Source organism: Lathamus discolor, chromosome 6, assembly GCF_037157495.1.
Source record: "Lathamus discolor isolate bLatDis1 chromosome 6, bLatDis1.hap1, whole genome shotgun sequence".
Classification (NCBI taxonomy): domain Eukaryota; kingdom Metazoa; phylum Chordata; class Aves; order Psittaciformes; family Psittacidae; genus Lathamus; species Lathamus discolor.
The window spans coordinates 25,267,383-25,278,637 of record NC_088889.1 but is presented as its reverse complement, the minus strand read 5'-3'; the positions used below and the strand labels follow the sequence as shown (position 1 = coordinate 25,278,637).

Genomic DNA, 11,255 nt, shown 5'->3' with positions numbered 1-11,255 from the left:
GCTCACGTGACAAGGGCAGCCAATGGGGGGGCAACGGCCCGCTCACGGCGGGCGGGGGGCGGAGGAGGAAGGGGGTGGGGGGAGGGCCGGAGTCGAGGCCGGGGGGTGCAGTGGCGCGGGCGCAACGCGGAGCGGGGCCGCGGCGGTTGCGCCTCTCCGGCTGCGGTGCGTGGGGCGGCCATGCCGAATAAAAACAAGAAGGAAAAAGTGAGTCGCTGCGGTCGTGGCTGGGTTTGGGCCCTGCGTGGGGAAGCTGTGGGGCCCAGGCCCCGCGGGGAGGAGGGGCTGGGGCAGAGCGCCGCAGGGGGCGGCAGCGGCGAGCGTAGCCCAGCGCTGAGGGGAGCGGCGGGGTGCTCTCTGCCGCTGGAGAGAAGCGGGCGATGTGCCGCCCGGCCCCCTCACTGTTGTATGCCGGCCCCCTGACTTCCCTCGGGGGCCGGGCGCTGGGGAGGGGGTAGCTCCCGGTGAGGCCTAGTCTGGGGATGCCGTGGCCGCCGGGGAAAGGGGAATCCCGGTGTCGTCTCGCCGGGGCCCTGGGGTCTGCCCGCCAAAGTGGAGGAGCGGAGCCCGCGGAGGGCCGGCGCGGAGTTGGGGGCAGCCGGAGGGAGGGGGTCAGCGGAGAGAGGCCGTGGTTTTGGCGTGCGGGGGAGTGCTGGAGGGAGGGGAGGGAAAACGTGTGCTCCGCCGTGCCTAGCGGGAGGCTGAGCTGGTACGGGGGGTCCCCTTCCTCGGGTTGGGCAGCGTGTGTTTCGGGGTGCAGGGGCACTTTTCATGGCGGTACGGTGGGGCTGAGGGTGGGGGGTGCCCCACAGCTGCTTTCCTGGTCCACGTCCCGGGAAGTTTCACAGCTGCGTGGCTGTGGCTGCAGCTGAAGTTGTGCTTGGGGGATCACCGTTAGCACTCAAGGAGCACTAACCGCCACTCGAAATCTTTTCACCTCCTTTGCCTGACAGTGGGAGAGGATCTAGCTTTGGCCCTGCATTGCCTCCTTTTTCCCCGGTACTCCCGGGAGTGACTTTTCTGGCAGTCGCGAAAGGATCTTGCACAAGTAATGGTTGCAGAAAACTTCAAAATCCAACAGCAAGTTAACTGTACTGCACTTAATACGACAGACAATTAGCCATATGAGTGGAAGTCAGAAACAGTGAAGTATTACGTACGGTCTGCCTCATCCAGCTGATCGCCCTCTAGACCTTCTATTTTCAGTTGACTTCTGCTTGTCTTTTAGTTTTTCGACATTTTAAAATGGGATGTAGGGAGCTTGGGTGTTACAGTTTATGGGGGTTGGTTTGTTTTAATTTTTTCTCAATATTCTTGCCGCCCTTGATAGTAAAAACATTGAAACTTTACTTTCTGAGGATTACGAATCTCAAAAATATGCTTTGGGTAAAGGGTGCAAGTTAAATATAGTGCTGGGAGGGAGAAATTTGAGTTGTGGCCCTGATTCTATACTAGACTCTAGCCCCTAGAACAGACAAATAATGAAATGTAAAACTGGTGCTGATGCTAGTTTCAAAGCTAAACTAAATATAAATGTTCCTGAAGTTAAAAAGCAAAGACAGTAAGGGTAAGTTCTTAGGCATGGTTCAAATCACTTGCATTGAATTTGTCCATGCCTACTTACCTGTGTGAAAGCTTTTCTTTATGTACTTCATGGATGCATTTTGAGGCACAAATAAAATTCTAAAACCTTCCTGCAGATGAAAAATCTTTAAAGCAGCTTTGTAGAGATTGATAGTTCAGTATTTAGATCTTCCAATAAAACTGTGTAAGTTTTTCCTATCAATTTTGGTTTTTTTAGAGGGTGTCTAAAGAAAACCTGATTTCTTGGCTTGACAAATCTGTCTAGATCTCTTCTTCAAAATAACTGCAACTGAAAACTCTTTTTTTTTTTTTTTTTTTTAAGGAACCTGCAAAATCAGTCAAGAGTGGAAAAAGTGGCAAAGATGGACAAGATAACCAAGAGCATGAGGTAAGTATTACAAAAATGTGTAAGTTTTTTCCAGGTAAATTTGTCATTACCTCTGAAGAGCGTTGTGAATTTTTCTAGGTGGCTGTAATTTTGACATGACAGGTGGTTTTTAATGGAAAGTGATTGTTGGAACTGCTGCTCTAGCATTTGACAAAAATTAAGAGAATATGCTCTTGAGGAAGTTAATTTTTTTTAGAGTAAATGCTTGTTTACTGCAGCCTTAAATACTCATGTTTTCTTTTTGGTTAAGCCATATGTCCATCTTTTCTAGTCTTATTGTGAGGTTTGAGGCTTGTCTACTAGTTGCTTATTGCAGTTTTTAGCATTGTCTGTAATTCCCAGTGCTCTCTTCTCTTAAAGTGTCAATGTTGGCATTTCAGCTAAGTGTAGGTAGCCTGTCTTATTGTTAGGAGACCTTAGGCTTAATCAAAGGCTGCCAGTTGTTTTGTTGTTTGATTTGTCTTTATTAGGTATACAATGGAGTTTGTTTGGAGTTTGGTTGTTCATGCTGATTTTTTTTTTTTTTTTTCCCCTCTTCCTTCTGCATTGCTCTCTTTTTTGCTCACCAGCAAGGTGCGGTGACTTGAAAGAGGTCTATTAAATCATTATTCACTCCTTTTCCCACATTAGTCCAGAAACTTGGAATTGATAGATTTGCTTAATTTGGAAATCCACTGTTCAGAGGGATTCTGAAATTTCATTTAAAATGTTCACACCAGACCAAATGCAAAATGGTAAACTTAAAAGCTTATGTATTTCAGCCTCTAAACTACATGTCTTGATACTAAAAAACAGTGTTTGAGAACAAAAATACATGTTCAGCTTTACCATTTTCTCCATCCTGAAATGAGTGTTGGGGGTAGGTGGGTGGGAATATTTAGTATGATCTTTCTGATGCACTTCAATAAGTTCTCTGTTTGCTTTGCAGAAAGATGCATGGTAGCATCTTAAAGTAAGATCATTAAAACTTGTAAACTCCTTGTAAAAGTATTTCAGCAAATTCAGGTAAGAGTTGATTGAGTTTTGGTGGAGGAATCTTTGCTACTAGGAAGGCTCATAGCATAAAATAAGAAATCTGTTGGTGTAGATGTTTATAGAGGTGTAAATAGATGTACTTTATTGTGATACATTCTGTCTTTACAGTATATTGCTGTGATGTTAAAGTATTGGTTCTCGGCTAGAAGTTTAGTTCCTGTGCAACTGTAAGACTTGTCATTTTCAGCATGTTTGCTGTAAGTTTGTTGACTGCTTATTTTCTCAAGTTTCTGAATGACAGGCTGCTGAGACCAAAATTTATTTTCTTACTCCTTGTTGGTACTTCAGGCTAGATTGTAAAGCTCCCATGGTTGATTAGTGGAGAGCTTTAAATGTTAACTAAAACATATATGCAGTTTTGTTTGTAATTTCTGTGCTTGCAGATTTGGTGCCTTCTTATTTTCTTTCTTTTTTTTTTTTTAATATAAGAGACTTGAATTTCTGTAGGAGACCCTGTTTGAACACGGGTTCAAACTTAAACAGAGGAAGTTTAGGTTAGATATAAGGAAGAAGTTCTTTACCGTGCGGGTGGTGAGGCACTGGAATGGGAAACCGTATCCTGGGCCGCATCAAAAGGAGCGTGACCAGCAGGTCGAAGGAGGTGATCCTGCCCCTCTACTCTGCTCTCATGAGACCCCACTTGAAGTACTGTGTGCAGTTCTAGTGTTCTCAGCATAAGAAGGACATAGAGCTGTCGGAGCAAGTCTGGATTTGGGCCATGAGGATAAGGGGACTGGAGCGCCTCCCATACGAAGACAGGCTGAGAAAGTTGAGGCTGTTCAGCCTGGAGAAGGCTGCTTGGAGACCTCATAGCAGCTTTCCAGTAGCTGAAGAGGGCCTACAGGGATGCTGGAGAAGGGACTCTTCATCAGGGACTGTAGCATCAGAACAAGGGATGATGGGTTTAAACAGGGGAAGTTTAGATTAGATATAAGAAGTTCTCTACTGTGAGGGTGGTGAGGCACTGGAACAGGTTGCCCAAACAAGTGAAAATGCTCCATCCCTGGCGAGTGTTCAAGGCCAGGTTGGACAGAGCCTTGGGTGACATGGTCTAGGGTGAAATGTTCCTGCCCATGGAAAGGGGGTTGGAACTAGATGGTCTTAAGGTCCCTTCTAACCCTAACCATTCTATGAATATGACTGGCACATATAGTATGATTGCCATTCCCAGTGGGCATTATTTAGTCTCCATACAATTTGGAACACCTCAGTGCTTGACTCATTAACTTAATTAATAGAGTAATTACACACAAATAGTAATGTAGACTTTACATTATAATGTGGCTGGCTGTAATTGTGACGTATGCTAGCTGATGCTTATATGAGCAGAAGGGAGGCTATTTTTTAACATAGTGAAGACTAGTAAATATGGAAATATGCTGGAACACGTTATTAATGTTTTTAGGTCTTTTTCTTTGAAGAAGATTGTCTTAGTGTTTCCTTGTACATGTGTTTTAACATGGCTTTTTAAAAATCCTTCTAGACTATGAATTGATTTGGAAATATGCTGGTTCACTTTTTCTTTCTTTCTTTCTTTCTTTTTTTTTTTTTTAAGTGTGTTTAATGCATATGCATTTAATGTAATTGGAAGATTGTAAAGACTGGAAACTGTCTGCTGTTCAGAGAACAGGGACAACATAAGCAGCAGCAGCCCACAAATAATTTATTTATAGACACTTCTGTAGCACTTAACTGAATTAATGATGCTAGAATGACTTCTATGGATAAAAAAGTAATATTTACAAAAATAAACAAGTGTGTGTTTCTGTCTTGCAGTCAGGGAAAAAAGATGTTAGTTGACTGAAGCTGTACAACAGGTTTGGAAAGGGATTGAAATGATTCCCAGTATGCTAGGTCATGGATACCCATGCTGGAAGTTGGTGAAAATGACTTGTAGTTTGAAAACTACAATAGAAGCCCATAAGCATGTACAGAGGTACTAAACTGTAGCTGAAGCATGCACCTACTGAAGTAAATGCCCCTTCATTTAAATCTCAAGGAATGCTATTGTAATTGTGTTTGAAAGCAAGGTCTGTCTTGCCTATTTTCCTGTCTCTAGTATTCCCACCAAGCAGATGTTTACAGGAAAGAATGCACATGTTTCTTCTTGCATTACCCATGCCTTGGTTACTTGTTGTAATACCAAAAGAGCCATGCTACATATGAAGCAACGTGGACCTCTCATATTTGCTGTGTGGTCAATAGCTGATACTTGAGAGATTCAGAAACACAGTAGATATAAGGTCTTCTATCCTGGTATGTTTTTCTCCAAGCCAGTGTATGGCTTAGAAGGTTGCTTAGCTGAGGTGTTGGGTAAAATTTCTTTCCTGTTGTTAATGATTTAATTGAAGATTTTTATAGTGGCATCTTTAGATGCTGGTTCTTATTTTATTTTTTTTTTTTCCCAAGCCCTGCTTAATCTCCCGTAGGTGGAAGGAATTCCATTACTTTGTCTGTTTCCTTCTCTGTTTCCATGTTCTAGTCTCTTTTTTGATAGAGGTACCAGAAATGCACAGTATATATGAAGTGAGAACACCTTGTCATTCTGTACCCTAATGCTGTTATTCCAGTTTCCAGTTGCACATACTGTTCACTTTTATAACACTTAAATGGAAGCTTCAGCATATTTGCTCTTTTTAACTTCAGTTGTAACTTGTTAGTAAATATAAATCAGATTATATAGTTGCCAGAGCAGTTGAATCTCTCTAATATCTTACTTCAGTAGTTAGTCCAGGATATTAGTGTCTTCAGGTTGTGAACAAAGAGTTATTCTGTTGTATATTGGTGTGTTGGTTTTGTTGGTTTTTTTTTCCTGTGGGGGCGTAGTGTCTCTATTCTGGTAAAATACTTGGGGGGGGGGGGAAGGGTGTTTATCAGTGCCTCAAACCTATACTCAATTGAAAAAAAAAAAAACAAACAACAAAACAACACTAAAAAATGCCTGGGTGTGGGGATTGGCTATGCCAGCACTTAGTATCTTGTGGACATACATGTTCCCTGTGACCTAACCAGCCTTTGAAGTTACTTGGCTCAGGAATAAGCATCATTGTAGGATTTTGTTTTGTCATAGGGGTGTGGGGGTCTCCTTTTGAATTAAGGGAATAATGACTTCTAGTCAGTCTTCTTTAAGAGGAGGTGGCTTGGTAATAGCTAATGATTGTTGCAAATCATTACCTTGTTCTCTCTCTAGAAAAAACTAACACTTCTAAAAATTCAAATGCTGTATTTTAACAGTAGAATACAACCACAGGGGAAGGAAGCTAAAACTCTAACCCTGTATACTCTTACTCCTGTCTGTTTTACCTGTGGGAAGGTATGTGCTAAAACTTGTGCTTTTTGCCAGTTGCTGAAATAGTCTAGAAGCATTTGTACATTTCACTGTTGAGGTTGACCTGGGGAGTGAAAAGGTCAGAAGTAACTGGTAACCTTTCATGCAAGGCACTAGTAGGTGACTTGGAGTGATAGCATCTTTTAGGTCAAGCTGGACTGGCTTAAGAAGGCATGAAACTGAAAATTTTACTCATCTTCATTCTGGGTACTGAGTATTCTGTAGAATGGAAAGACAACTTTTGATTTTTAAGAAAGCATTAGCTTGGTGACTTCTGACAAACAAGAACAGACTTCATAACTCCTCAAGTTTTTCTGCTATGCAGAAGAACAAATAGAAGACTAATGTGGTTTGAGGAGCATGTGCATGTTTGTGTGTGCTGTCACGTTGTGTCCATGTGCTGCCCAGGTTGGTTCTTCCTACTTCAAAGGTGTTTGTTTTAATACAGAGAAATCAAAATATATTAAAATACAAACTGCAAACTGCATTGGCCAGTTTTCATGCTGTGCAAGAAATGGCTTGATTTATTGGCAGCAAGTGTGGCTAATGTTGGACTATAATCACTGTTGAAACCAATTTAAAAAAAAGAAATTGAAAAAAGCTTTGTAAGTACTCATCCATGCTCAGTCCTACCACTGTGTTGCAGCCATCACTTTTCAGTAGGCTTATTAAACACTGGTTATAGCTTCCAGTGCAGCAGTTTCATTAGGCATTGTTTTTGGAGGTTTTTCTTCCCTGCTTTGTAAAGTTTTTTTTTTATTTAAAAGTTGATTTGTTAAGCTGTTTAACCTTGTGGTAATACATTTTCAGCAATAATAAAATTATAGAAATATTTCTTTAATGGGCCAACAGGAAAAGTAAAGATTTTCTGGAAGAACTTTGAGAGTTCTGAAAGAACTTTGAGAGGTGGCTGCCTGGTTTTTTTTGATCACCTTTCCTGTGTTAGCCAGCACACACATGGGGGGAGGACCATGAGTATTCTCATTACTTTTGTTATTGATTCCTAACTACATGCACAAATGTAATTGCCACTTTCCTTAAAAATGATGAATATAAAAGGATGGGGACTAGAAGTGGTATTGATGGGTTTGTGTGGGTTTCTTAGCAGAGATCGTATATAGAAGTGTCCTTACGTTTTTCTACTTCAGAATTTTTAAAGTTATACGTGAAAGTCTTAGCACAACTGAGTACTTATTAGGCAACTCATTAGAGACAACAGCAGAGGAGCTTGAAGTTTGGGAGTCAGGGAGGGAGAACACTTTTCCAAAAGTTCTGGCATTGCTTTTCCCCTTTCCTGTTCAAATGTGCTGGGACTGGGACTGCTCCTAAATAATTTCTAGAAAAACCTTCTTGCTACAGAACATTCTTTCAATCAGCTGCGATAATCCTGTTTTAATTGTTTAGTATGCTAATTTGTACCTGCATGTGGTTCAGTGTATAATATTTATTGTCACTTGTAAAAAGCAGCTGTTATGTAAGCTCTTTTCAACTTCTGTTGGATGGGCAATCTCTGTCACTCAGTGGCACAGTATTTGTGGATAAACTAAGTTCAGTGTCTTTGAGGTATAAAATTCTTCTGTATTTGTTCTTCATAGAAGCAGATGTCTTTTTACAAGGATATATTTAGCATAGATGGGATTTATCTCTCTTAATGCCTGACACTAAGAAGTTATTTATAATATAACATAAAGCAGTGCTTTAAGGGGGTTGGTAGTACTCCCTACCATACTGTAAGTTTGATGTCATTTATATAGTCTTCGTGATCAGGAATGGCTGATAGCCTGTAATAAAGCATCCCCAAATCCCCAAGTTTTCAGTGGACCGAATCAATAAGCTGTGTTTGCAGTGCCTAACAAACCTACCTGTATCCTAGTTGTTTCTTCAGTATGTATTCAGTAATGTGTTATTAGGTGGCCCTGCCTTAGCAGATGATTTCCAGAGGTCCCTTCCAACCCTAATAATTGTGATATATCCCAGCTGGACTGGCAGACAGTACAGCTAGTGTCTTCTTGAGACTGTCCCATGCAGTAGATAAAATTGATTTGAAAGTCACTGTTCTTTCATTTGGAAGAAGAGAGATACTCATAATGAAATAAATTTGAAACTTGAGCATCTAGTTCTCTCAAGTTTGAATCACAGAAAGGGCTATAAATGGGCAGTGCTAGACCTTCTGTTTTATGAAGCTTTCTAGTGCTATTGCCTTGGGGGTTTACCCCTAACATTAGCAAAACAGGACTTTAAACCAAAACTGCACAGAAAATCAGGATGGATTTTCTCTTCTATTGGCCCTGCAAATAAAGTCTGTGAGCCCTCAGGATGGTGGTTTTTTTTGTGTGTGTGTGTGTTTGTTTGTTTTTTATTTTTTTGTTTTTCTCTAAATTGGTGTGCCAGCTTCTTTAAAAGAATAGTTTGAAAGCTAATTTTTGTTCATGGCTTGCATTTCTGTTTTTCTTTCCTGGAGATATTTTTGAATGGGCTGATAAAACCATTAAAAAATACTTCAGTGTAGCAAGTGAATACACTCTTAATACTAAATGAGGTGCTCTTTGCTGACTAGGAAGATGTAATTTGTGTTATGCTTAAAGCAGCTGTGCAATTTGTTTGTTTTTAACTTTTGTAATTTTCTATTTTTAATGACATCTTGCCGTTTTATTTTGGTGATTGGAATTTCCTTCTGCATCCAAAGCAAATACCCATTAATACTGAATAGTGAAAGACGTTAGCTTAACAATGCCTGTTATGTAACTTTAATATTATGCTTTTAAAACTAATGCATTTGATAAAGTGTACCAAACAGTGCTGTAAACAAGTATTTCTTTACCTAAAAGGAGATGCTTCTGAAAACGGGATCCTATGCCCTTCTAGCTATTACAGAAGGCTGACAACTATTTCTGTAATACGATGTGTGAGGACTTCATTTGTGGTTTGTTTCAGTACTTGCTATCCTCTACTTGCTAATCATGCTTTTAAACTCGCTGAATCCTTCCTGAATAGAAACACAGCAGTGAAGGCAAAGGCCTTCATTGGGTGAAGTGGCCTTCAAAAATGGATATTGGTGTCTTGTAAACTGAAAACATAATTTTCATCTTTTGTTTCAAATTGTTTATCTTCAGCTTTTTCATAAGAGCTAGCACCTACTACTCAAACTCTGAGAGGGAAGAAGTATTAAGTCTGTATTTGCATATGCATTAATGATTAATATAGTTATCCCATAGAAAATATAAATAGTAAGAAAATGAGGTAGCCATTGAATGCTACCCATATGTTCACAGGCTTCACAAATATTAAATCTTGTGAATTTTTTTTTCCTCTCCATTTCATTTGAAGTCAGAATAAGTCTGTAATTCTACATGTGGGAAGGTAGGCTTTGGCTTTTTGGTTTGTATCCTGGTTTCAGCTGTATCAGTTAATTTTCTTCCTGGTACAGTGCTGTGTTTTGGCTTCAGTCTGAGAACAGTGCTGATAACACACTGATGTTTTAGTTGTTGCTAAGTAATTCTTACCCTGATCAAGGACTTTTCAGTCTCTTGTGCTCTGCCAGTGAGAAGGGCCACAGCCAGGAGGAAGCAGTGACAGGACACCTGACCCAAACTAGCCAAAGGGGTATTCCATACCACAGCATGTCATGCCCAGTGTATGAACTGGGGGAAGTTACCCTGAAGGGACCAATTGCTGCTCAGATTGGGCTGAGTATTGGTTGGCAGGTGGTGAGCAATTGTCTTGTGCATCACTTGTGTTTTCTGAGCTTTCATTTCTTCTTTTGTTGTTTTGTATTATCATTATTGGTATTCTTTCTGCTATCACTATATTTTACTTTATTTTAGTTATTAGCAGGGGGGTTGGAACTAGATGATATTAAGGTCCTTTCCAACCCTAACTATTCTATGATTAAACTGTTCTTACCTCAACCTGTGGGGTTTACATTCTTCCAGTTCTCTTCCCCATCCTGCCCCGGAGAGAAGGGGTAGAGGGGTGAGCGAATGGCTGCATGGTGCTGAGTTACCAGCTGGGTCTAAAGCATGACAGTTCCCCTCACGCTCCAGCCCCCAGGTGCTGAGGGCCAATAAAAAATAAAATTGGGAAAAAAAATAGTGCCCCATCCCTGAATATCCTTCTTAAAAGACAACTGCCAAAGGCTATAATTTGCTACATCTTTATAGTGACTATATTTTAATACTCTTCTTTGTCATTGCTCAGTTTAGCAGTCTGAAGTCCTGAAAAGTAAACTTTTCTAGTGACATTTAAAATAAAAGCACAATGAGAGCCGGAGATGAAATGATTTAGTGTAACAGTTCTTTCGAAGTGGCCAAGGTTGTGACTATTATGCTAAACTGGCCAAGAACTTGTCAGGGTCTGTAACTCTCTTACATAACATCTAATAGAAATACCAAATTGGTGAGCAGGGGGCAAAGCAAAAAGTATTTCAGTATGAGTATGTGAGGTGAGAAACTACTATGAATGGTTCAGGGAGCACATGAATACAGACATCAGTGATAAAACCACATATGTAGTAGCCTTAGCTCATCAGCAGCTTTATACAATTAAAATTTACAGTAGAGTATAGGAATTGGGGCTTAAAGTAGATGAGTTTGTGTGTGATTTCCTTCAAGTGGGAACCTTACATACATATATGTTGTGTGTGTGTGTGTATGTACACACCAAGAAGCACAAAGTTTTTGTTGATTTAGAGGGTTGGGATTTTTGGGGGGGGGGTTTTGGTGTGGGGTTTTTTGAGTGTGTGGGTTTTGTTTGTTTTTTGTTTCTTTTTTTTTTTTTTAAGTAAAAGGGTGGTTTAGGCTGATCAGAGAATTTAAAAATGAAAGTCAAAAGCAAAAGTAATTTAAGCCAGGTTATCATTTATTCAGACTCTTCATCCTGGTATTTATATAAAAGTTTTGAAACAATACTTAGGTCATTATC

The 11,255-nt window shown here is 40.5% G+C and overlaps 1 protein-coding gene across 1 annotated transcript in view; it reads left to right on the top strand.

Annotated features, from left to right (window-relative positions):
• Positions 1-92: 92 nt before the first annotated feature.
• Positions 93-11,255, top strand: part of PPP2R5C (protein phosphatase 2 regulatory subunit B'gamma) — an 85,437-nt gene continuing 74,274 nt past the window's right edge. Inside the window, exons 1-2 of the mRNA XM_065685260.1 lie at positions 93-207; positions 1,907-1,972. Coding sequence (XP_065541332.1) covers positions 181-207; positions 1,907-1,972 — 93 coding nt within the window. The 5' untranslated portion in view covers positions 93-180. The remainder of the gene's footprint in view (positions 208-1,906; positions 1,973-11,255) is intronic.